At 41.0% G+C, this 27901-nt stretch overlaps 1 protein-coding gene across 1 annotated transcript in view; it reads right to left on the reverse strand.

Moving 5' to 3' along the window:
- Nucleotides 1-498: 498 nt before the first annotated feature.
- The window catches only part of LOC139742168 (ankyrin repeat domain-containing protein 27-like), a 38602-nt gene continuing 11199 nt past the window's right edge, over nt 499-27901 (reverse strand). Inside the window, exons 5-24 of the mRNA XM_071652739.1 lie at nt 24204-24278; nt 23679-23827; nt 22406-22525; nt 21408-21621; nt 20790-20925; nt 19540-19747; nt 16826-16956; nt 15897-15979; nt 14989-15104; nt 13940-14032; nt 12843-12951; nt 11657-11808; nt 10908-11021; nt 9663-9854; nt 8378-8578; nt 5847-5966; nt 4771-4932; nt 4319-4461; nt 2279-2534; nt 499-1886 (exon numbers count right to left, since the gene is read on the reverse strand). Of these exons, the coding sequence (XP_071508840.1) occupies nt 1008-1886; nt 2279-2534; nt 4319-4461; nt 4771-4932; nt 5847-5966; nt 8378-8578; nt 9663-9854; nt 10908-11021; nt 11657-11808; nt 12843-12951; nt 13940-14032; nt 14989-15104; nt 15897-15979; nt 16826-16956; nt 19540-19747; nt 20790-20925; nt 21408-21621; nt 22406-22525; nt 23679-23827; nt 24204-24278 (3653 nt within the window). The 3' untranslated portion in view covers nt 499-1007. The remainder of the gene's footprint in view (nt 1887-2278; nt 2535-4318; nt 4462-4770; nt 4933-5846; nt 5967-8377; nt 8579-9662; nt 9855-10907; nt 11022-11656; nt 11809-12842; nt 12952-13939; nt 14033-14988; nt 15105-15896; nt 15980-16825; nt 16957-19539; nt 19748-20789; nt 20926-21407; nt 21622-22405; nt 22526-23678; nt 23828-24203; nt 24279-27901) is intronic.

A 27901-nucleotide genomic window follows, 5' to 3' on the forward strand; every position in this document is an offset into this window, starting at 1 on the left:
TACTACTGTGGCGTTATGCATCTACATTTTGTTGCTGTTGCAGCATTTGGTCAAATGGTGCTTAGATAGAGCAACTGCTGCTGTGTTAGTGGAGTGACCACAAGGGTTTGCTTTGAAAAGGCCACATGATGAATAATCTGTTACATTATACTATTCATATTTGTGTGCAAATGAAGAAAGTGTGAAGTGCCGAGTGCTCCAACTGCCAAATAAACTGAATTTCACCAATTACTCAGTACTAGTAGTTCCCAAACCATTCCAGGTCTCATTCTCAGCAAAATGGAATTTTCAAAGCTGAATTCATTTCATGTACTAAGAACTCGGTTATGATAGAGGTGTTTTGTGTTTTTTTTTTTTTTTCATGGGGATAATTAAAACAACATTGATGAAGAAACTCCTTGATGGAGAAAAAACAACACCATAATTGTTTCTTTTTCATGGTCTTTTTCTTCATTCAACTTTGGCACTGTTATGAAACCAGATTGATTTGATCTTTCACTCTGGAAATGCACAATGAAAAACTCTGGCAAATTATACATCAGCATATCAAGCTTAAATAAGTCATGCTCATCTCAAGAATAAAACAATAAATTGTATCTTTTCTTCACAGCTCTTCCCCTCAGCTTATACTGAGTGTGAATTCTTCCATTAGACAACTTTCCTTTCCTCTTTCCACATTTGCTAACATTGTTGGTCAAAAAAGTTTCCATACTCTTTGAAGAAACTTGAAATATGATATGAATCCAAAAATCTATGCAGGAGACAAAGTTATTTTCTATATATTTGTCTTTTAAAGTATCTTGGGAGTCAGAGAGAGAGATAACACATGCTCAATCATACAGAAACAAACAAACATGTGGCGTAAAACAAAACAAAACAAAAATATGTCTTCATAAGTACTTCCTCATCATGCACGTCAATCTCCTTCTCCCTCAGCGTGTTTGTGGTTTGCTTTTGGTAATCTGATCAGATCGTGGGACCACTGCGTAACGAGCTGTGGCCTCATGTCATTCTTCACCCTGGCATGCCCCATTGATGGCTATGCCGGCCGGGACGACTGAGACAACATATTTGGCACCCGTTTGTTTGTCCGCGGTCCCAGCGTCATCCCTGCCTAATGGCGCCTCTAGGCCATTCACTCCATCATCGTTAGTCCCCGGTTTTGCTCCATAATTGCGGTGGTCGTCTGCCCAAACGGGACTCTGCACAGCGGACACGGTCGGGTCTCCACCGTCGACGCTCTTGGACAAGATGCCTGCATCACCCGCCCTGGCCCCTGCTGCTGGTGTTGACGTTGTCGTTAGAGCGTCTCCAATGTTCTCCTCCCTTGCCTCTCTCTGGGAGGGCATGATAGGGCTGCTGCTGCTTGGCGGGGATCCACCCTGGGATTTGCTTCCTAACGGATCACATTCCCCGCCTGGGGGTGAGTTAACATCGTCACTGATTGATGGTGGTAATGACCCTCGCTCTGTTGTGCTGCATCCCTCATCCAAAAGCACTGCACCGGCGCTCTTCTTGGTAACACAGCAAACATCTCTGGTGTCCTCTCCAGTAACAACACCGTCGGCGACACTCGCAATTGTTTCTGAGTCTAGCAAAGCAACATCATCTCTTGTCAAAGCACCAAGTGATGTTGGGTCACTATGACAACCACTGCCTACATTTCTGCTCATCATCTCAATGTCACTTGGCTCTGGGCTACGACACGCAATCGAGGAGCCCTCTGCACTTGTATCAGAGTCTTTCACGCCATGATAATGAACTTCCACGTTCTCCACATGAGAGGCATGCTGGCCATGTTCCTCCATCCAGTCAAGGAAGGGGCCGCTTTTGTCCTCCGTCTTCGCCCGCCTCAGCTTCCGCCGATCGAAATGTTGAATTTCAAGCTGTGGTTGATAAAGAGAAACACAGAGTCTTAACAAAGATTTGAAGGGGAAGCAGTTGAGAAGCAGGATGAGACAAAGGAAGAGAACGGAGAAAAACATGACATCCCCACGAGGGCTTCGCAACATAAACCTTGTGTCCCCTTCAGCTGCATGTGTTGGCACATTCTCCTGGGACGATTCTCACAATGCCCAACCGGAGCTAAAATACATGGAAATGTATGCCCGGAGGACGGCTAAGAGACTACAATTGTATGTTTGTTTTCATTCTAAACTCTCATTCCAGAATTACCTTGGACTATCTCTGACTACAGATAGTGAGTGAGAGATAGGAAAAGGGGGAGGGGATAATCCTCGCATCATGAGGAAAAATTTTGGTGTCCTCTTTCTCTCACCTGGTGACGAAGGTAGAGATTCCAATTGAGCTGCTGCTTATCCTCAACCTCGACGTGCCGCAGCTGGCGGGCCGGCTCAAACTCCCTAATGGACTGGTTCAGAGCCCTGATGCTGGAGCGGTCCGTGTCGCCGAAATAGTCTGAGAACTCATGCATGGACAGCGGTCTCAGTGAAGATTCTGCATGCATGATTGGGGAGTGTTTGGGGAGGGGGGGGGGGGGGTAAAAGGGGGGGGGGGGAGAGGGCGAAGACGAGCCATGAAGATAGCAGGCAGATGGGATGCCAATATTCTGCTTTCTTATTTCACGCATTCTTGCACAGATGTGTACGTACATACATTGGTTATTCTTCTGCCTAAGTGTTTCTGAGTGACATTTACTATAAATACATATCTTCCTACACAGTCTTTCCTCACATGCATTCATTCAGTAAATCCAACTTTGGAAGGAACATGCTCTGAATCCTCAAAAAAAGAAAAAAAAAAAGAAAAATGAAAAAAGATTTCATATCGTTACATTATTGCATACTGTTAAAAGCCTGAGATGAAAGTGGTGCTGTTGTAAATACGATGTGACCATGCGTGTGTGACATTCCATAGGTAACATTGCACTTAGTAAAGGTATTCTTTTGTAAGGGTAACACATATCCAATGGGTTGAAAAAAAAAGTACACAAATAAACCATATTGCGTGTGAATATCAAAGTGAATGAGAGCATGAACAACAAATCAGGCCACAAAATACGAGGAAATTGAAGAGAGAGAGAGGGAAGGGGAAACACAGGAGAATTTACAAGTGCATCAATTAAAAAGCAGAGTTCTAATAGAATAAGCCAGTTTGTTCTTTAGCTCATGTGCAAATTTGTTACCAATGACCTTTCTCTTTTCTCATTTGGTTTACATAGGCATTTCATTCATTTTCAAAGTGACATAATGCATAAGCTTGCCCGACATAAAAACTCATGGAATTCATGTTAAAAGAAAAGAATTAAGTTGCGTAGGTTGGAAGATGCTCCATTGGGGATGCACCCATTTCACTGTTTGTGTCATATGCATTGATAAATTTTCCGCCAAATATAAGATTTTAATGAACAGTTTGTCGCTGTAAGGTGGATGTGCGGGCAAGCACCATCCATTTATAAGGATTATGTGAATAATCGTCACATCACAGATGATTATCGCAGTGAATTTGAAAACCAATATGCCTGTTGGTACAAATGAAATTTGTCTGCTCATGCACAGAGTGGAACTATGAACTGGCTTATTGAACTTCGCATTTGCATGCTAAGTTTGGTGTATTTTACATTAATGTTGACCATTTCATCCTTCTGTTTTTTTCTTGTTTTGTTACATGACTGCAGTCTTTATCTATTCAATCCCTTCAAGTCATTCTCATATGTCAGAGAAAAAGAGGGGTCAAATGACTTGCCGTGTGCTTAATACATCATTTCTCCTTTTATGAAGATAAAAGCTTAACCACGGTCAACAGTGAATTGTTGGCTCATCAAGTAATTTGTGATTGATCTCTCATGAAAGGACATGCAGATAAAGTGCAAAATACAGCAGAAATGCTATTGATGCTTCTGTTATGTCACTTGAGAAGCATAAGGATCTCGATGATTTACAATTTGGTGACTTAATGCCTTCTGCCTCTCTGTCAAAGAATCACTCCATTGTTTGAAGATATGTTTTGATGTTCCTGAAATATGCATAATGCAACGCTGCACACTGGCACTGGTCAGACGGTCCCTGACCAGTAAATATCACTGTCAGACCAGTAGCTTTTTCAGGAATGGACCAGTAAAATATGGAAAACCTTGGTACCTACTGGTCTGACAGACAGGTCGGACCAGTATAAAAATGGGTTAGTGTGCAGCTCTGCATAATGTTCCTTTGCATGCAAGCAGTTTTAAACTTTTCCCCAACAAACACATCCTCACACATGGCACAAACACTAACTGTTTGGTTTGGCGTCGGCCTGGGCGTTGGCTGGGATGCCTGCTGGGTCCTCAGCTGCTGCTGAGTGGCTGTGGTCCGGACTGAGAGGGCCAGCCTCTTGGTTGGCATCCGTGGGATCCGCCTGGGAGGAGCCCGAGGAGGTGTTGGTCTCCGTGGACGTCACAGACTCCACGTCGTCGTCTCTCCTCATCGCCATCTTCAGCATCTGGGCGATGTCGCTGCGCTTCTACAAGGAGAGAAAATAAAGAATACTTATCAACCTCATTTCATGAATCCTCGATTCTGATCCCCTGATTGGTTCTAATTTGGGACATCAATTGAACAGTTGCCTGCAGCCTCGTAGAGTCTATCATAGTCTATAAGATATTATCATCACGTATGTTATGTTCTTTTGAATGTTCTTCCTGTTTTGCTTGCTTTAGACTGAATCATCCAATTGACTAGTCCCACCTATGTAGTTCTATGTGAGAAACCTCTGCGATCCAATTATTAAGCCTAAGGTGGTGATTTCTACATACATCATGTGGGTCCTGACCTGTGTGAGTCGGAGGGGTATCTGCTGCGCCTTGTTCCTCAGGTGTGGGTTGGCTTGGCCAAGGTCAAGCAGTAGTCTGACCAGGGGTGCAAAGTTGAACCTGGCCGCCTCATGCAGGGGGCTGTTGCCTCTTTGGTTGATCTGGTTAACGCTGGCACCATGCTACCAGGAGAAGGAAAAAAAAAAAAGATATATGAATATAAAAAAGGCAAATACATTTATTGTTTCATCAATGCAACAAGGTCTTGCAATATAACACAGGATCATTCACAGTGTACAATTGTAGATACGCATGATAGCTCTGTTTTACGAGCCCTTTGGATTGACACTTTTCATTCTTACAGGTTTGAAATACATTTATTTATTTATCATATATTTAATTTCAATAAGTGACAAATTTAAAAGGTGGGTTGCAATCACTGTGAAAATGCATTAATTGCAGTTGCTATGATGGTAGGAGCCAGGAAACAACAAAACAGTAGTGTATCAGTCATGATGGCACTACAATTATTGCAAAAACAGTAAAAGCAAACTTTCTGAGAAACAAACTCTGACATACCATACAATTTTTATCACTTTGAAGCTGTATTGTCTTTACATTCACCAGATGCTTAAAAACCATCTTCCAGTCAGCTGGAGTGAAACTTTTGAATTACAATGCTAAAACAATAGTGTCCACATTAATCTGAACAGCTACTTCAGGCAGTGTATTCATAACACTACAGTGAACATATTCAATGTTTGAAGGCTATGCACATGTCTATAGCTACTAATTTCGAGAACAATTTGGAACAACCAACTGCTTTGAGAGTTGCTTTTCATTTACAGAGAGAAACCCTGTACTGTTTGAGTCTAGAATGACTTCGTTGTTACAGTAGTTTCATTTAGTCATCCCATAATGCTTTTTTTTAAATTTCATTTTCATTTTGGGACTGTTGTTGTTTCTGGACTGCAGATTCTGAATGACCACAACCCTCTATCCCTGTGACGCACAATGGTACGTGCAATTGTCATTTCCAGTCTTCAGTGTTCTAGAAAACTGTTCTTGCTATTGTTGCTGTTCTTCTTCTTGTTACCTGAATGAGTACTTCAGCAGGATCCACGTGGCCGTTCAGGCAGCAGTAGTGGAGCGGGGTGTTCCCACGGGAGTCCTTGATATTGCACTTGGCCCCATGTAGCAGTAGCTTGGCCACCACCTATAGGTACAGACAGATCAAGATGGGACAGATCCCGCAGGGGGCATCACGAAACAATTCAAGGGCCTCCTTCAGGCAGATGTCTCTGACTATTTTACAGTTACCACAGCAAAGAGTTTTAGCGGCCAAAACTGACTGGTTTTGCTACTCGCCAGACTAACAGCACAGCATCAACTTGTTCACATCTTTTATTTGTTAAAAACTTAGCAAATCCAACTCCTTGTGTTACACATAATGAGATTCCATTGCATCTATGTTGAATGTAGGAAGTCCAATACACTTTACATAACAGATGTGATATTCTTAACTGTCGTAGGGAATGTGTGATGTTCATCTATATTTGGGCGGTTAATACTTTGTCAGGTGTAGTTGGCACGTCTGAAATAAAAGCTCTGAGGACAAGAATTATGGAGGAAAAGGGATTGAAGAATCCAGTTTGGTCTAGTATCGGCATTTTTGTTGAGTTTTGGGAGATATGTGACCCTGCACCACAAAACAAACAAAAAGTCACCAGACATGGATTTTTAGTTAAGGACAGATTCTAAAAGAGCAGACTCTAAGCTTTAAAATAATGTATAACTCAATTCAAATGGACTCTCCTAACCTATCTAAATATTGGAAAGAAAGCGCTCACTCTGGAAAAGTGGGAATCAAGAAAAGAGGCTCTGAAGTACAGGGTCTATCTGTCTATTCAAGCGCTTAATCTTTCCCAAACCGTGCTAGCTGTGCGATGAATGTGACAAAAACAGAATGTAAACCACTGGAGCAACAACAATGAAGGGATTATCAAATTAAATTGAAATTGAGCACGCTCTATCAACACATTCTGCCCATGATTAATGCCAACTTTCAAAGCAGTAGCATTATCCTTTCAAAAGTTATCAGACTTGAAAGTGAAGAGTGTGCAAAGGGTTATCAAGAAATGAAAATGGGCCTCTAAGACATACCTGATCTCACTACTCTACAAAAAAAGGGTTTTAGAAAAACTTCTGAAAATGCACTTTTCCATTCATTGTATGATCCCAAACTTAAGAATAATGTAAAAGAAGGGAATCTCTTTAAGAAAATATGAAAAAACTGAATATTGACTTGGTTGACCCGTTTCACCTTTTTCGAGTCCTCACGTTTAAATCAAGGGGTGCGACTTTTTGTTCGTTTTGTGATGCACGGTCACATACGCTTTGAGGAGCAAATAAGTCCATGCTTCTCATATATTCACGCAGATCTGAGGTTCATTGAAAGCAGACCACGAGTGAAGCATGACAACTCTATGCACAGTCCTACATCATCAAACAACAAGGAAAAGTAGAAATTACGCGGTGCGTAATATATGTCCCCGCCGGAAGTAGCATTTTGTAGCAAAATGTACAATATAGGTCAAAAATCAAGGTCAAAGGTCAAAGAAGTCAAAGGTCAAAATTCTGTGTAGAAATTTTGAAGCGCTCACCTAGTGCCATCACATAAAGCAAACGGAATCGAAATCGGGTTAGAAATGGCGAAGGATTAGCATTTTGTAGCAAAATGTACAACAAAATGTAGGTCAAAAATTAAGGTCAAAGGTCAAAGAAGTCAAAGGTCAAAATTCTGTGCAGAAGTTTTGAAGCCCTTACCTAGTGCCATCACATAAAGCAAACAGAATCGAAATCGGGTTAGAAATGGCGAAGGAGTAGCATTTTGTAGCCAATGTATAATATGGGTCAAAAATCAAGGTCAAAGAAGTCAAAGGTCAAAATTCTGTGTAGAAGTTTTGAAGCCCTCACCTAGTGCCATCACATAAAGCAAACGGAATCGAAATTGGGTTAGAAATGGCGAAGGAGTAGCATTTTGTATCAAAATGTACAATATAGGTCAAAGGTCAAGGTCAAAGGTCACGACTGAAATTCTGTGTAGAAGTTTCAAAGCTCCAATGTAGTGCTATCATATAAAGCAAACAGAATCAAAATTGGCTCATAAATGACAGAGAAGTAGCAAATTGAAGATTTTGATCACACACGGACGCACACACGGACGGACACACGGACGGACACATGGACACACACACGTACGGAGCCCGTTTCATAGTCCCCTGCTCGAACTCGTTCGGTGGGGACAATTAGTAACTGAGGTAGGTTATAATGACTGCAGTTGCCATAGTGAACAAGTGAAATACTCTCAGCAGCTGGGCTGATAGCTGTTGCCACATCCTCATACTGCTGCTATCATGGAAACACTGTCTGCTGACAATCTAATGGGTCTTACGCTGTCAAAAAAAAAAAAAAGTCAACAGAATAAGCGCTTTCTTTTAATCTCAACTGACAATGCACCAGTGATGTGAGGTTGTGACTGTTTGTGGCTGCCACATGAAATGGGGTACATCTGCTGCTGGCTGTGTCAGCATGGCCAAGTCAATGTGGCATTGGCATTCTGCTCACCTTGGGGTGGTTGCACTGGCAAGCCAGGTGGAGCGGGGTGCTTTGCTGACTACTGCTGTTCTTGTTGTTGGGGTTGGCCCCCCTGCGCAGCAGGGTGTCGATGAGGGTTTCGTGGCCGTGCAGGGCGGCCACGTGGAGGGCCGTGTACCCCTCCTGGTTGCAGGAGTTCACACTCAGCCCGTTGGTGTTCATCCTGGTGCACTGCAAAGTTGGTACAAAAGAGCGCGTGGCCGGCATAGTGGCCCAAATTATCGGCTTATTCAAATTTACATGGCAAAAGAACACACGAGTCCAACAACGACAAAATCTGGCATTCTACACACTTACTATCAGCACTGATCCAAAACACTGTGTATGCATGTACCTAAAGTACTTCATGACATGCACTGGATGGGGCAACTGTATTTAGTTTGGTGAACTGGACTCCAGTGCATTTCTCAGCTCTCATGTTATTACAATAATGAGAACGTAAGTTAGATATCACAAACTACATCAAAAGCAGTAAGTACTTTGATATCTCAGCCATTTGAAAACTGATTTCAATCAAATAACTTCGAATTCCTCTAGAATTGTATACTCTTTCATATTTCAAAAGAGGTTTCTTTAATATTATCTTGCAATATGTTAAAATTTGACTTCCCCCATCTCAACCAAACTATATCATCCCTCTGATGCTAATTTACTATCACCATGACACCATCAATTGAAACTCAGATTTTGTATCTCGCAAAACAAAGTAAAACAAAGTGGTCCTAATAAAAGGTGGGTCCCATCTTTTATTAAGACCTATTTGTTTTAGGATATCTCGGCCACTTCAAAACCAAATTTCGTTAAATAAACTTTAAATTCCTCTAGACTTGTATGGTTTTTCATTATTTAATAAAAAGAGTCTCATTATATGACAAAAAAGTTGGAAACCTGAAGCCCCATCTCAGTCAAAACTATTCCATCCCTTAAATACACATTTCCTGAACCCCCCCCCCAAAAAAAAATGAAATAAAGAAAGAACACTGCATCATTAAATGGATATAACAAGGATTCATCTTCCATTTAGACATCAAATTAGAAATCCTACCAAAGCCATTGGTCAATAAACTTGACCATTTTTCTCAAAAAACAGGGTTCCCTGTAGCCTAACAAAGCACTCAAGTCCACACTTTCCCATGAGCAGATTCTTCACACTTTGTGACCAGCCAGTCATTGTTTTCTTCTCTTTCAACACTGTGACACCATCTGGCCGACTCGTCTCAAATCAAAAACTCCCTTTGTAGGAGGCATCACCCACCTTTTGTAGCATTGCACATTTACTGCACTGGCAGAGAGGGTGACAGAGCTTTGTGTCTGCCAGATAACTGCTTCCGCCGTCTTCCTCGTCGTCGTAGTCGTAGTCGTCGAAGTCACTGTCGCTCAGCCAGCCGAGATGGTGTTTCATCATGACCAGGTCATTGTCGGCCACGCTGCGAAGCAGTTTCTCCACCTGCACAACGTAAAGATGGGAAATGGTGGGATTTTGGAGTATGAAAGCAAAAATGGCAAATGACTCTTTGGCAGGAAATTGAGTTTCACGAGATACTACAATCACTTTCTGCCTTGAAGAGACACAAGACAAAACAGAGCTGCCAACCATTCTAAAAAATTTGTATTTGTTAAGGTGCGTTCCCATTTAGCCAAGTTGTAGTCTCCAGTAATGGCGAGCTACACAAGCTTTAACTTGCATGAATTTGCATGAAAAATTCCAAATTAGCCAAACTGTAGTGGCGAGTCATGGCAAGTTGTGTAGATAGAGGAGGCACTCCTGAATACTCGAGTATAGCTCTTCATGTAACCCGAGATAACTCGCGACAACTCAACATGACTCGAAGTAACTCAGCACAACTCTGCTTGAAATCGCAAGCAAGTCCTCAATTTTTGAACATGTTCAAAAACTTTGCTAACTCTTTGCAACTTGTTGCAACTCACGCTAAGCTCATAATACACTTGCATTACTTGTAACAAGCTCGAGATGAACTCTACACGTGTATATAACTTGCAATAACTCTCCACCTTCAAACATTCGGATATACTTGAAGGAGATGAGTTATTACGCCATAACTCCCCACTACAACTAAGCTAAGTGGGAACCCTGCTTTATGAAAATCTGAAGAGAATACGAAAATACAAAAATGCCTTCAAAATAATTAAAATTCACAACAACAAAAAATAAAACGAGACTGTTCAAAAAATGCATTGAAAGTAATAGATATAATTATATAATAAGTACTCAGGTAATGCAACATATACCTACTGATGTACCGTATGCAAGCGCAGAATTAAAAAGCACACACACACACACACACACACACACACACAGGCTAACCGCCACATAAAAGTAAGCGGAGCTTCATGAATCCTCCAACTAGGAACATGACTTGCTTGACGGAAACAGCATCTTAGTTTGTTCCGGGAAGTTTTCCCTCTGCAGACATATATTGGTAAGCTACCACATTAAAGGGAATTTTCAAGATGATTTCCCAGTGGCAGAGAGGCTTACCTCCTTCTGGCCTGGTTGTATCAGTCTCGTCGGCTTCACCACCGAAACACGGTGAGGAATGACAAGATCCTCTTCCGATGTTGACAAGATGCTTGCGATGGGAGGGCTTGTGGCCTGAGAGTGAAAACATTAAATACGAATATCAAGCATGACAATTATTTTTCATCATGGCTACTCAATGTAATTAGTTGATCCTGAACTCAGAGATAATTAAATCCAGAATTGCAAGCATCAACAAATATGCATGTTTCAGGTGATTTATGTTGTGGATCATGTGCCTGGTACTTGGAATATCTTGACTCCTTGTGTCCAAGATTTTTCACTTCTTGCACAATTTACAAAAGTAAGAACTGCAAATGGTCTCTAGGAGCCAGCTAGTGGTATAAAGTAGCTATAAACATGTGGGTACATGGTGCAAAATGGAAAAATGAAATATCCCATGCCTCCTACAACCCATCTTCCTCCCCCCACCCCCCCCCCCCAAAAAAAAAGAGAAAAATTCTTCTCTTTTCAGGAGTTTAGTGTATGTCTGTATATCACCTTTTTCCCTACAGGATGACTGAGCTACAGCAATGGGCCAACAATGTAGTGCAACAGTGTATGAACCAACATGTACATTCAAAACTGTAAATGAATGTTATTACATAATTTTTGCTCTCTTTGAGACACATCAATGGTACATAAAACACACACACACACACAGACACACAAACACAACATGGAGAGATAGTGTAATGCCTAACACTCACATATGTGCTGCCCCCATCGGTCTGGTTCTGCGAGCTGAAGAGGATGGCCCTTGAGATGTTGATGTTATGGGAGCACATGAGGGGAGTCTCCTGTCTCCGGTTTTTGGCCTCCACTGACGCCCCATGGTCTATCAGCGTCGTCACAATGTTGGCTGCAGGGTTGGAGGAAACAGGCGGGCAACCAGTGAGCAATTACCCCAATCACCAAGTGAAAGGAATGTGAATGATGACATTGCAACTACCATTTAAATGGGGAGAAATATTCCAGTGATCAGTCAGTTTGAGATACTTTGTCATGTGGAAATGTACAGATTAAAGATCTCACATCCAAAACAGCAATAACATAAATTCAAACAGATTGAAAACATATAGATAAAACATCAGATGAAATAAGCAATACATTCATGACTGGTTGACTGCAAACAAATTGAAGAAATCCACAAACGGGACCGTGTAAAATCAATTTCCTACAATACCGTTAACTAGTCAATCAATATCTTTATAAATTACACACTTGGCTTTTTTTTGTGTGTTTTTTTTTTCAAATACAGAATTTCTTCATCCGCTTTGCGTAGATATTCTTTGGCCTGTCACAATCGCTAGAAACCTCCTGTCCTCCTGTAACATCTTCCACAAATCAGAATACACAACATCTTCACTCTTGGTCTAGAATATAGACTACACGCCTGCATTTTAAACACATCCTGTCAGGGTCTAGTAACAAAGACTACACACCCACTCCTTGCCTTACTGAACACAATTAAATGGTCAGGGTACTGCGTACTTAAAGGGGAAGGCTAGTAACTGATCAGTGGGAATCAGTGGAAATGCTGGGAGATGATTGTTCCAATCCTTATGGGATTCATTCAAGAGTTCATTGTATATCTATTGTTGTGTGAAAATGATTTGCTTCAGAATGGTCTCATATTCAAGTAATGTGCAGTTTAATGCTTCCAGGTTAGCGTCCCTGGTCAGTGACGGAGCATTAATCTGCACATTACTTGAATATGAGACCGTTCTGAAGCAAATCATTTTCACACAACAATAGATATACAATGAACTCTTGAATGAATCCCATAAGGATTGGAACAATCATCTCCCAGCATTTCCACTGATTCCCACTGATCAGTTACTAGCCTTCCCCTTTAACACACTCTGCTCACAGGGTAAGCGCGTATGACCTTACCGTATCCCCATCTGGATGCCAGATGAAGAGCGGTATCCCCCCTGGTGTTGGTGGCATTGATGCATACCCTCTGGGAGGGTCGGGTGGAGTACAGCAGTGCCTTCACACACTGGTGGAGGGAAAAAAGAGGCAGGAAATGATATGAATGGCTTCTTTGAATGATATGACTGATACATAAACTAACTCATGCAATGTAGAACTATATAAGTTTTGAGTGTCTCAACCACAGAATCTTATTCAGAACCAAGGTTCTCAGTGACCAATTACATGTATGTCAACAGTTCTCATGATATTGTACTGCTTGGGCAATGCATCCCTCTGTTGCAATGGTTACTCGTGAGGCCTGTTGGTCTGACAGGACTACCTCATGAGGTATGATGTTTCTTCAATTTGTCTGCCATCTATTGACCGATTTGGGTTCGTTGAGGGCAGCAGACATTTCATGGCACTGGGCGCAGCCATAGTGGGTGTCTCAGCCGACCCCCCCCCCCCCCCCCTGCTCTCCCCCACCCCGGGCAACATGTTTATCGCGCACTTGTAACAAGGTTCGCGCACTAAGCAAGCATTCGCGCACTCAGTACGAGACGCCGACTGGCTAAAGCAGTTTTTCATTCTGCGCGCGTGCTAATGTAGGGAGAGGGGTGGGGAGTGGGAAGGGGGGGTCGGCTGAGACACCCACTATGGCTGCGCCCAGTGCCAAAAATACACATAGCGCGTCACAGAATCGGTCAACACAAGCTCTTTGGACAGTCAGGACTAACCATTGTGAGAGAGGGATGCATTGGCCTAGGAGTCAATCATGGCATCAAATCAATCTTCAGCAGCTATCATTTTGTCACATGAAGGAAATGTTGCTGGTCTGCTATGATACATGGTCTTTCATATCACAGAAGGAAAGGAGTATCGAATACCATTCTTCAGATTAAAAAAAGAAAAGAAAACAGAAAAGACAGATATAAAATCTTTCTCAAAAGCAGGCAGATAGAGAGAAAGAGAGAGAGTGAGAGAGAGCAAAGAGACCGAGATAGAAAAAATGACAGACAGACAGACTGACAGACGGAAAGAAGGAAAGAGACAGAAAAAAAAAAGGTCCTCACCTCTTCATGGCCATTTGCGCTGCACAAATGCAAAGGCCTGTTGCCGTCATTGTCCTCAATGCCCACCATGGCTCCTTTGGCAAGCAGCAGCAGCTGTGCATAGATATCAACACAGGGGAAGGGATGAGATATTAACCTTGAATGTGATCACAAACCCAGTGCCAAGATATTTACTCCCTACACCATGTGCATCCATGAGCACACAAAGATAGAAAGCCATTCCAATCGAAAGAACCTTGATTCCTCCTATTATTTGTCTGCAATGTCAGACAGAGATGCTGCATTCATTGGATGGTCAATTTTGGATGAGATTTTCTGTGTACACGATATCGAAAAAAAAAAATCAGTTAAAACTGGAAGGGAGTGCAAATGTGACATGACTGGAAAGTGCCAGTATTTGTAAACTTGGCTTTCTTGCTAGCTGCCCATGTGCGTAAAAATGGTGCCCTAATGGTCAAAAGGTGAAGGCACTATTTCATACACCTATACCTTTACACTTGGAAACAGCATGAACGAATGTTTCTACCACAACTTTGTATACTCTAACATAAAATGAATTCATGCACCACTTTGGGATTTGGTACCGAACGCTAGCTAGTCACACCCAGTTACATTCCCTGTACATTTTAATCTCTAACCAACCTGTCTCCTCAGGGCTGTGTCTGGATGAGACAGTATCGAGCTCTAGATCTACTATGTGAATGCTAAGATGATGCTAATCAGGCCAAATAATGGTGTTCTGCACATGCACGAGACAGAAACCCAGAAGGCTGCGTTGTCTTAGCGCTGGCGACACAGATCTAAAGCTCGCTACTACTGTAAAACGAGGAATTTTCGCGTGCACTTCAATTTCGCGAATTTCGCGAACGCCAAGATTCGCGAAATTAAAATGCACGCGAAAGTCCTTGTTTACACTATTATGCATTGAACGTCAGTGGCACTTAGCGAAAATTTCATGTCACCAAAAAGGCTGCCGGTTCCAATTCGCCAAAAATTCATTCCGCGAATATATCATGTTTTACAGTATATGCAAGGCGGACAGTTCTTACGGTCACGTGTTGGTGCCCTCTCTGGCAGGCTAGGTGTAGTGGTGTAGACCCGTGGTAATCGGTGGCATTGACCTCGCCTCCCCTCCTCATCAAGGCATGTACGACATCTGGATAACCTGGAAAGAGAGAGGGCAAAATTAATATGATAACGGGGAGAAATAATACTTATGATATGATGATTATTGTCATAGTAATGATGCTGATAATGAAAAAATATATTTAATACTGATTATGATGATGATGATGATGATGATGATAATGATGATGGTGATGATGATGATGACAAAGATACTATTTCATTGCTTTCATTATTGGTGTTATCATTATCATTATCACTTTAAGTATTGGTATTATGACTTCTGCGACTACTTCTACTATAACTACAAAAAGTTCAATAGCAATAACATAAATAGTAATAATCAAGATGGCAACAGTGATGGTGACAATGAAGATGGTGGTGATGATAATAATGATGATGAGGAGGAGGAGGAGGATGGCGATGATGATGATTGTATATCTGATTGGTAGTCTCTACTGTACTAGCACTGTGCCACAACAGGTAACCACTGCGGTCATTACCACAGGATTGCTGAGCATCCATTCATATATTGTTGTAAAGTATTTGAAACCAGAATTTCACTGATCATGTCCCATTGTCTCATCTTGAGCCATATCCACTGCACCACAGCACCCTAGCCTACAAAGCAGCCAGTACCCCATCAAGACATCTACCTGTAGCACTGACTCATAAGAAACAAGCCTCCTCTCCCACATCTAACCAAATACAACAAAATAAAACCTAAGGTGGTAATAGATATCAAAAAGCCACAGTCAAATTTCTTAAACTTTGCCACGGATGCTGACAGAGCCCTCTGCGAGGAAGGGATCAGAAGGGTCAAAGGTCATACCATATGCTGCTGCAGCGTGCATGGGAGTGCACCCTCTGTTGTCTCTTGAGGAGGCTGTTACCGCCCGGGGGTCATTCCGCTTGCTGGAGGGGAGAAGATGGGAAAAGTGTAGTGACATCAACAGGAATATCTCTGGCCTTGTATTCTATACAGATCAAATAGCTAGACAGATCCATACGGTGTAGATCTATCAATTTTATCAAGTGTTTACATACGATGGATGGATATATAATTGACAAAAATAACCACTTGATACGATTTACAATGATTTTTTTAAAGAAACTACATAGTATCTTTGAAGTAGTCTCTTCACCCCTATATCAAATCAAGTCTATAATGGATTAGAGTGATATTCAGCTTTGCACATGTTATGAAAACTAGCTCTCTTCCCCTAACAAGGATCTGTTTACACTTGTAATTATCTCGGTGTTTCCAATCAACTCTTAACCCAGTGACATAATGTGTGATGCATTTCACTGGTTATCTGTAACTGGCAAAGATCTGTTCACACTTGTAATTATCTCAGTGCTTCCAATCAACTCCTAACCCAGTGGTATTCATAAAAGCAATGCGTCATGTATCTAACTGGCTGTCTGTACCTGGCAAGGATCTGTTCACACTTGTCATCATCTCAGTGCTTCTAATCTACTTGTAACCCAGTGACAATCAAAAATAGCACATGTGTGATGCATCTGACTAATTCTCTGTACCTTGCAAGGATCTGTTCAAACTTGTCATAATCTCAGTGCTTCCAATCTACTCCTAACCCAGTGACATTAAAAAAAAAAGCATGGCATCATGTATCTAACTGGCTTTATGTACCTGGCAAGGATCTGTTCACACTTGTCATAATCTCGATGCTTCCAATCTACTCCTAACCCAGTGACAGTAAAAAAAGCAAGGTGTGATGTATCTAACAAGTTCTGTACCTGGCAAGGATCTGTTCACACTTGTCACAGGCACAAAGTGGATGGCACATCTTACTGATCAGCCAGCTGTAGTCTGTACTGCTGGCCTCCAACATGGATTCAATTTCATCGGTCTTTCCCTCTATCACTTTCTGCAGAAAAGACGCAGAGGAGATTGGCATTCAACGTAGCATTGTGAACATCCCAAACCCAAAACTATGAAGTTATGTGAACAAGTCCTTTACATTACAAACTGAATCTTTGTAGAGATTGAATATTTCTCAAATAGGATGGTAAAGAATCTCTATAAATATCAGTATCAATATCTTCATGTGGCACAACTATACTAAGAATTGGAACAAAACAACAAAAAGGTCTTCTCACATGAATGTACCTCTTATAAAAGACCAAATGAAGGTAGCTATGTTCAATACCTAATCTAATATCTTAACCTGCAAAATGCAACATCTGTTTAAAAGGTTGCAGTCGCAGCGGACGACTATAATTAACTGCCCCGAAACCCACGAAACGTTTTGAATTTTCAACCGTCATCGAGGCAGTGCGAATCAGGCGTTCTCATTTTCACCAAAATTTCACCTTCTCATATCTCCGCTATACATTCACCAAAATCGCTCAAACTTTCAGTATCAATGCGAAATCATGATTTCTATCTACATACGAAAAATCATGAGAAACGATTAAAAACTTTTTAAGTTATTCAACATTTCATGTTTCGCTGTCTCGGAAAACTACAGTCCGATTATTTCCAGACACATCTGGACGCACCACTTAATATTCATGAAACTTGGCATACATATTCATAAGACATGTGCGGACATTAAAGGACAAGTCCACCTTCATAAACATAAGGATTGAGAGAATGTAGCAATATTAGTAGAATACATCATTGAAAGTTTGAGGAAAATCGGACAATCCGTTCAAAAGTTATGAATTTTTGAAGTTTTTGTGCAGTAACCGCTGGATGAGAAGACTACTGCAGTGTATGAATAACTTAGATGTCACATGCGTACAACAATATAAGGAAAATATAAAGAGATTTTCACAAAATTTCATCTTTTTAAAAAAGTACACATTCCCTTGACTCGTTACCCACATATGTTATGGGTAATATTATTCCTCCTGCCCTTAGAAAGAGGCAAGTCAAGTGCTCTTTTATTATGCGAAAAAAGTGAAAATATGTTAAATTTTCTTTACATTTTCTTTATACTGTTGTACGCATATGACTCATAAGCTATAGTAGTCTCCTCATACAGCGGTTCCAACACAAAAATTTGAAAAATTCATAACTTTTGCATCGATTGTCCAATTTTCCTCAAACTTTCACTGATGTGTTCTACTAATATTGCTGCATTCTCTCAATCCTTATGTTTATGAAGGTGAACTTGTACTTTAATGTAGCCCTGTTGGCTTTGCCGAAGACCTATTTTTGAAGTTACAAGTTAAAATAAATGAGGTATCTTGTCAGAAATCTAGGAGCAGCAAACCAGAATAATGACATCATATTCTACGAAAAACTGATTTGCGCTTGCGCAATGAATGGACTTTCCCATGCTGCTACGATCCAGCGAGCTGATTGGTCGATGCAATGCAGCGTACTATTACTGTGCCACGCGAGGTGGCTGCATGATATGATGCGGATGCCTAGTACACTGCACATGCATGCTATGAAAGTGGGACGCGGGGTGTCGATAAGTAAAATGTTGCAGAGTGCTGCAGGGGACTTCGCCACCTCAAAAACAAGCATTTATGTTATCAGAACTGGCCTATTAAAAAGAAAGTAGCAAAAATGTGAATATCTATCAGCTATGATACCAGTTGCAAATTCATGACATTGGATTATTCGGACTTTACGCAGATTTTACTGCACTAGTAAGTAACATTAAACTACGAATTCCCGGTACGAGTTACGATCAGAGTACAGCAGTGCCGTACGGCACTGAAGTACAGGTGACTGTGAGAGCGACAAAGATGTGGGTACGTGGGACTGTACCCTGTCTTCCCGTGTGCGAATGAGTATGAAATTTCGTGTTCGGAACGAAGGTAGAAAGTGCACCTCTTTCGATTATTTCCAGACATATAAGGACGCATGACTTCTCGAATGTGATATTTTAGAGTTACGGAAATGAATACATACTTAGTAACATACTTTAAATTTTGTTGTTGTTCACGAACTCAAAATGTGAAATTTTAGCAACGATTTCTGATAATTATTTTCCATTTTGAGAGTGAAGTTATGCTCCATTTTGGAATATTTTATCGTTGTTATTTAAAAAAGGTAACATAATGGCAGGTTAGAATTAGGTTTTTACTTTTCATAACCGTTTGGATTATCAAAAAATATGAATAAATAGTAAAGTTACAGAAGTTTTGCTGAGACACTTTCCTAGCGGTTTTCGTGCGAAACGTGTTCATTCAAGAGGAAAGCGAGGTCAGGTCAAAATGAAAACAGTGAGTTAATTGCACCCGTTCGCTGCGACTGGTTGGCATTAACAATTTCAACAAGCCTGTAAAGTAAGGATCACTGAATGAACATTAATAACACAGAGGCAAGAAATAAACTCAAATTTACACACTCATGCATTCTCCAAGTTGACAAAAACTTCAAAAAGAGAAAAAAATGAAAGAAAGGCAGACAGACAGATTGACAGAAAGAAGAAAAAAGAAAGAAAGAAAGAAAGAGAGGAAGGAAAGAGGAAGGGAAGAGGAAGAAGTACCTGGAAAAGGATATCCACCGAGGGAACACCGTCCTCTGTGGCGTCTAGTCTCTGCCACAGACTCTCTGAGCTCTTTAGTGACGTAGGTGAGGACGGTGGCATGGAGAGGCGGGGCTTGTCCACAGAAATGGGCATGGCGAGGGTGGAGCTGCTCATGGCACCGGACTTCACGTGCTCCACTGCCGCTTCGATGGACGCCATGTAAAATCTGGTCACCACACAAAGAGAGAGAGAGAGAGAGAGAGAGATCAGTAATGTGCATCAAAGATTAAAACCCTATGCTCTGCAGATAGGAGTTCTCTCTTTCCATTGTTCATTTGTTTTGTTTTGTTTTGTTTTTCCTTTCTTTGAGTGGAAGAGGGAACGTAAACTTGACCACTGAATCTCGGAAATAGAAACCATGAGATGTGTCTTGTTAACCCTTACTGCGCTTTATGCACTGATTGGCATTTCAACTGAATTGCGTTCTTCACCAGCTGGCACAAATGCCTGCAAACTAGCTGATAATAAAAAGGGATTACCTAATCTCCTTAATCCCTATTTCATCATCATGGCCTTCCTGTTGGACTGAGGTCACAATGTTACATCCGAGTTGGCTGGCCAATTTACAATTAGGTCAACCGTCAAGGAATTGATTGAATGCCAATGAAAAAGCATAACAAGTTCAAGGTAAGGGCCAAGCAAAACATCATGATGATTTGACCCTGAAACAATGTTCATTTGATCATTTTCACAGATAAAGTTCAAGTGGACCAAAATGTTGATCTTGCATCACAAACATAATCACATGAGAGTTTTGGCCAGAATATCATGATCACATGAAAATCATGATTTTTCTTTCTTCATGCCAAATGGGAGACTTTGTATTTCAAATGACAGAGCACTGCAACAAAGCACAAAACCATTTCCATATCTCAGATATGTTGCCACATGATCTTATATTTCAGTATTTCTTAAATGACATCAAATGATGTATACCACATTTATCACATATTTTCATCTATAGTAATATCCCTAGCTTCTACATCATTAAGAACTGACTGTAATCCATCACAACGATTCTTATCACTTGAATAAAGTACAAAGTTGTATGAGGAGCAACACAATCATTTACCCACAAACATATCATCAGATACATAATGTGCATGCGATCAAATTTATTGGGCACCCATTGTAAACACAACTTGAAAGGAGTGGGGTTTGGGGCTTCTACTCATTTCTGCGCTCACTACAGCTAATGGCAGACATACCCGAACTCTCCGCCAGCAAAGTTGGAGAGACAAAAGTTCTGCATGTAGGAGAGGTTGGCCAGCCAGTTTGGGATGTCGGACTTGACGACAAGGAAGACGAGGAGAGGGAGGAGGTCATCAGAGGACATAGCTTTGCCTTGAACAAAAACAAAAAGAAATTGACATTAATTATTACAGCTAGAGAAGCCAAAAAAAAAAAAAAGAACAACAGCTTACCGGTATACATAGTGTTTATTTATTCATTAACAGTTCTTTCAATCAGGGCTGCATCATCAATACGTTGACATTTCACACTTTAAGCCACTGTTTACCATTAGGAGCAATGATTCAGGAAATGTTCAGGTTCTCACATTTGATGCATGTGTATAGTTCAGTTGTATCACAAAACATCCTACCATATAAGAATTTCACAATAAAGCCACAACAAATACAAATCTTTTATCCATCTTTTCATCTTTAGTTCTATCAATCAATCTACTTCAGCGTCTATTCCTTTATTTTTCCGTCCATTCATTCATCTATCTTTTTATATATCCTTATCAACCTCTTTTGGTCTCAACAGAGCTTCAACCAAAGTTGTCACACACATTCAGAGCATAAAGTTTTGCTAAACTTAACTGTTTTCGATGATCTTGCCCCTGAAGCCCTGCCGGGTGATGGCCAGCACGGTCCTCCTAAGGCACTGCATCTTTCCCAGCGGGGTGCTGAACTTGTTCAGGGTGGACAGCTCCCGCCGGGCCCTCGGCACGTTGGTGGTGAACTCCGCGCGCACCCCAACGTCCTTAACCTGCAGCTCGGACAGATTCCGCGTGATCTTGTTCAGATTGGCGTCCTGCAGCAAGAGGTTTTGTGAGAAGTTCCAGTTATCCTCCTAGGCTACTGCTACAACACCCAGACACAATATCAGGGCTCAACACTAAATTTTTTTCTCTGGTGGCCCATTCAGGCCACTAAAATCTTTGAATTTGAAATTTTGCTGGCCTAAAAAAGACATGTAGTGGCCAAAAATAGAAGGAAATATCAATTCATTTTGAATTCTAGCTGCCCGATTAGGCTACCATAAGACAGCCTTTTTGGAAATTTGGTGGCCCGACATCAACTTCTAGTTGCCCAGGGCCACCAATAATGTTGAGCCCCGCATACATACACACACACACACACACACACACTGATATGTATGTATATACACACACAAGAAAAGTATCTTGCAGCATTTCAAACTGTACAATCATCATACAAACAGTAGCAAAGATAATTGTATCTTTAATACATGAAAGGCCTTCAATACAGTACAACTGACAGACAAGTTTCTGGTCCAAATAATTTCATTCTGCAGTAATGCACAGTAATCTCTATCATATAGAAGACCAGAACGCTGGATTCCTCAGGCATCATTTCCTGTTTTTGTTTCTTATTTTTTGCTTTTTTCACAAATCCTCTCTTCCCAGGGAGTCAGCAGAGAGTTGGAGGTCATTTGAGCCTCAAAATAAATTTCTGTGTAATAGTATAAGGGTTTCATGATAACAGATTAGAAGAGGAATTCAATTGTGAGACAAAAAGCGTGAATGAACACCAGATGACATCTACACAGATGACCGGTCAAGCGTCCCACATACCTCTGCAGCGTAGAACTGGCTGACCGCCTTGAAGACCTTGGTATACACTGCATTCATTATGTAGGTTTCCATGGCAATCTTCAGGTTGTCCATGTGCCCAGCATGCTTCTGCATAGTCCGCTGGAGACGGAATTAGACAGGGTGGCAGAGCATTTCACAACTGATGTGTCTTTTCTTAGTGGAGAAACTGGTGCCACAAGATACAAAGATCATTTTATTCTATTAAACTTTATATTTCAAGAAAGTGTAATTTCTGAAATATGCACTCCTTCCAAGTATACCTGTAAATGCATGTGCACATTCTATCTACAATTTCACATTATTTTCAGATTAATGGGAAATGGGTATTAAGGTAGGGAAAATGGCATAACATCTGTATGTTTCTTGTTAACTCCCGAGTGTATAAAAGCACTCCCTTTCACATACACCTGTCAGGCTGTCTGCAGTGCCCGATGGAAAAATTCACCACCTGTTCATTTACATCCCCATATAGAGCTACATATGTCTTATGTGGCCAAACTACCTACAGTGGTGAATTTGGTAAAATTGCTTGCCCTGGTCAATACAGAGAGCTTTCATCACACTTAATGCAGGTGCTTTTATTGGTAAAGCTACCCAATACCCGAGTACATCAACCACAAAAGTTTACAGCAATCTGCCTTTCAGTAAAAGCAACTGTGAACAGTCCTTGAAAAAGAGCATAAAAGGTCATACTACCAGACAACTCTGGAGAATTAAAGACTCATCACTATGCAAAGTACTCTGAAGACTTTTGTGATCTGTTTCTTACATTCCATCTATTCCCTTCCCATTAATGCTCGCTCTTTGAGCAAAGTTACCCTTTAAATCACACACAAATGCACACACACACACACACACACACGCACATACTCATGGGGCCAATACAGCATCTTTCAGTAACTTGAATGCCACAACCAGTGGGGGATCCACGGGGGAGCGTACCAGTCATGCTCCCCCCTTTATTTTTTGCTACAACAAAAGAAATAAAAACAAAGAACAAAATGGAGGGGCACATGCATCCACCATTTAATTTTGTAAAGGTGCCCCCCCCCCCCCCCCTTTACGGAATTCCTGGGCCCACCCCTGACAGCAAGGCTAAGTACGATCTAAGTTGCTCTTCCCTGCTTCCATTCTTCTGTTTCTATTTAAGGGCCCACACATCAAAGTACTCTGCACTCGAGTGCCTCTAAGTTTCACTTCTGCAATGCATTGCTGATGGCCCCTGTTAAAAAAAAGGATTCAAGAGACTTACCAACACCACATCCTTGAGGGCAATCTGGATGCATTTTGTGAAGAGGGTGCCGGTGGCATCGATGATGTGGCGCAGGATGTCCGCCCGCTGACTGGAGCTGCAGAACTGCTCTATCAGCTCATCCACCTTCTTGTGGGACACTTTGCTGTCTGTGTGTTTTCGGGGAAAAAAAAAGAGGACAAGAGGCTCATCAACCCTATCTAAGTACAGTCACGTCAGCAGACAATTTGAAATTCAAATATCGCTGCTCATAAACTTAGTGGCTGTATGTAATACACAGATTTTATGTCTTTATGCTACTCCTGATAATTTGACATGGAACACACACAATTTGCTGCTTCGACATTTCCAAATATGCAATATGCCTCAGATTACAAGTTTATCCCTTTCTTTCTACAAATGGAAGACAGGAATAATAATATCACATGGTTAGGCTTTATTGATTTGAAGGCATGCTAAACAATATCCATTGTATTACTCTATCTAATACTCAAATTAGTAAATGCTCCAGCTGCACTGACTCACATTTGTTTCCCCACAGGAATTCGCAGCAGTCTTCGTAAGTTTCCAGGCATGGAAGTACAGGATCCTCAACGATATCTGTGTTGGGAGAAATAAATCAAAAGAACTTTTTATCCCCTGCAGACAGTGGTTTAGACTGAATGCAGTGAACTTCCTAGCACTACTGCAGTGAGTGCTAGATCAAAGTATGTCAAACGAAACAGGTTATGGCTACTTGAATGTCAGTGGTAAAGTAACGTTTACTTTCACCTCTGCCATCTTTACTTTCAGTGAGATTGATGTTCGGAAAGGAAAGTTTACTACAAATACACTGCATGTACTGGTATGTGGATTGAGTGAATGCAGGGATATTAGTAGTACACATCAGTGAAATTCGAGGAAAATTGGACAGTCCATTCAAAAGTTGTGACTTTCGAAAGTTCTGGTTAAATCCATGTGCTGTCATTGCTGGATATAAGGAAGATTACAACAATTTGTGATGTCACAGTAGAGCGACAATATAGAAAAAATGATTCAATATACATGTATATTCATTCTTCTAGAATGATGAAAGCTTCCTCGACTTACCTCTATCAAAAGGCAGGGGGAATGACATTACCCTTAACATACAATATGTATGTCAGTAATAAGTCAAAGGAATGTGTACTTTTCATATAAATATAAATATATATATTTGATGTTTTCTCTTAATTGAATCCACATGTAAATTGTATATTTGAGGTAAATTCCCCTTTAAGTGAAATTTCACTTTATGCAGTAGTCAGAGAACAATCATATTCATTTACATAGGCGTGCATGTCTATATCCTTTGACACACAAATATATTAGAACTGAAGTGCAATCAAATGAAACCAAACATATTTGGTCACCACAAGTGAAAGCACTTGTAAAACAATGTCGGGGTCAGCTTAACGACAGGAAAGTTGGAGATTAAAAAAAAAATTGACATAACACAGAAAAGCCTGTGCAGACATCTTCAGCAGAGTAGAATCATAGACCACACCTGAAATACATTTTATGCCACATTCACACATAAAAATCTGACTTTTCACTCACAGTCTGAGAAGGAGTCTTGCCTGAAAGGCCACCATCTTGGTTTGAAGGTCACTGCAAGCATGAAGCCCACCATGCTGATAAAGGTATAGTTTGATGATCTCACGATACAGAAATGATTTCACCAGGTGACAGACTGATGTTACGCTAGAACTTAAAGAGCGCGACTGCTACACAGACTAACAAATTCAAAATGTGGGTCCTTCAGATCGTTGCAGTCCACAAGTACACCAAGGTCCTTTGAGTTTTCAATGTATGTACTTTCTAAAATCCAAAACTACAGCTGACTACTCTTCTCCTTGGCCTGGTGTAAAAGCTAGCATCAAGAAAAGTGCACCTTGCAACGTGAGATAGCTAGGAGTTTCAGATACACTAGATCATCTTCACAGCCTGCACACATTAAAGTGGTTGTGCAAAGATTGTGCTGAAACAGTTGAGTACAAACCTACACAGAGGCATTGAAAGTATGGTATGGCATGGTATAGAATAGTCAGTCTGAAAGTGATTGCTGCAGGAACCTGGCTATATACCGGTACATGTATACTCAGAGAATGTTGATGACCACGCATTTACCATCTGACTCCCATCCTCACATCCTCTTGCAATGGCCCAAAAGACGGCGATAATTTCAATTGGCTGACGCGAGCAACATAACTGCGAGAATATATCCTCAATGTGTGAGGTCGACGTTCGGCAAGTACATTGTATGGATGAGACACGTCACAAAAATTTAAAAGAATTGACGCACAAGTCAAAATTAGATTTGCAACGCTGATACAGGACACTCCGATACACAAAACATTCAGTCATAACATGAGTAAAGCCATCTCACACAATGTCAGGGGTCAGGTGTACAGCACTTGGCATCACGCCTTCAAGAAACGGCTGATAAATCAAACTTGCATGTGCTCACAAGGTGCAAGAAAGACAGCGATCATGTGTCACAGCAGCAGTGTTCCATCGAATCATTGAGAAATTACTGAAGTAGCAACAAAATGTCACTAACACGTGCCAAGCCACTTTTACTGAGTTTGTTTCTGCAGGGGGCACGACAGAGTACAATCCACTACCAGATTTAGAAGTCCATTGTACATCAATACCTCTCAAAAGAGTGACTAAATCTTGCCCACTCCTAAAATGTACGCAATGACCACAACCATCTCCTGTACAATGTTTAAGCCATAAAGGGGACGCATGTCATGCGCAGACAGCTGTCAGAGATAACTGTGATGATGGAACGTTAACCGAAATAAGAAATGGTGCAAATTTGATAATGTAAGTGTCACACAAACCAGTTCAGCGAAATGGGTGATAGGTGGTGCATAATACAGTGTATACTTGTGAACACACCTGACTTCAATTAAATTCACTTCTTAACACTGAATAAAGAGCATACATTGATCTGAAAGCCTGCGGGAGGGCGATCATTCTAGATAACCCTACATGGTAGATGTTATCAAGGTGTAGATGAAGCCAAAATATTTTGAACTCTCATGTATAACCATACACAGTGTATCTTATGTCAGCCTCTTCATGTGAGTAGACTTGTTAGACAGCACTTTGAACAAGTAATTACAAAATCAGAACCATGAGTTGTAGAGAAGTCTTCAAACCACTCAAAATTTAATTGATGCATGTGGATTGATGTTGAAAAAAACAATGATTTAAGAAATATATTACTGTCATGAAATATGCATGAGATTCTACTAACTTGAATACTTGGTACATAAAATTGAAATTAATTATTCACAATCTGCATTCCACATATAGTCCTTGGAACACATAGTTTGCTGGCATTTCTCTCTAACATCGAATCATGAAGATGCATACCGTACACAGAAAAACTGACTTAAACTAGAGAAGCACTCTGAGAGCGCAGACCTCCGCCAAGCATGCAGCCCATTTCCACCCGTACTGATCTTGTTCTTCAGTGATTTCCATCCTTACGTACTGCATTGTGTGCTGAAAGCCGCCCGATTTCCCAATATAGAAGCCTTTGTTACGTCATAAACCCTCAGCTGCACAACGCGTCTCGCCCTAGCAGAAACTAGAGCCGCGCTTTAGTGCGTGCATGCAAACCTCAAATATGCGCAGCCTGAACTCCCAATTTCATTGACCCTACCTGCCAAAATATCAAGAATCCTTCATAAATTCCCCCAAAATTCTCGGGTCACTACCAAAAGTTAATCGTTTCTTACTTGTGTCATTCTCAACCTTTCCTGCAAGATCCATCCCAATCCGTTATCTACTTCTTGAGTTATTTTGCACACGGACAAACGAACGAACGAACTAACTAACTAACCAACGGTAACGAAAACATAACCTCCCCCCTTGGCGGAGGAAATAATCCAAACAAAGTAATTATACTGCAATGAACCTGTCAAGCAAGTGCATTGAAAAGAGAGCACTCACTCTTATCGATACAGGCACATATAACCTCGTCCCTCATTTAGAATGCACCCTTGAGAAATTATCTCTTTTTGCCATCATATAGAGCTTGCTTCTGTTTCTTTTTTTTTTTTGCCATCAATTTCATCAGAAATTTTGTGCGCTACATCTAGTCATCTGTCATCAGACATCAGCTAGATATCTGAGAATTACGTCACTTGGTCAAGTAATTACAGAAACACACAGATCTTCACTACATC

Source organism: Diadema antillarum, unplaced genomic scaffold, assembly GCF_040938485.1.
Source record: "Diadema antillarum isolate AM-2024a unplaced genomic scaffold, OU_Dant_1.0 seq00000981_RagTag, whole genome shotgun sequence".
NCBI classification, from domain to species: domain Eukaryota; kingdom Metazoa; phylum Echinodermata; class Echinoidea; order Diadematoida; family Diadematidae; genus Diadema; species Diadema antillarum.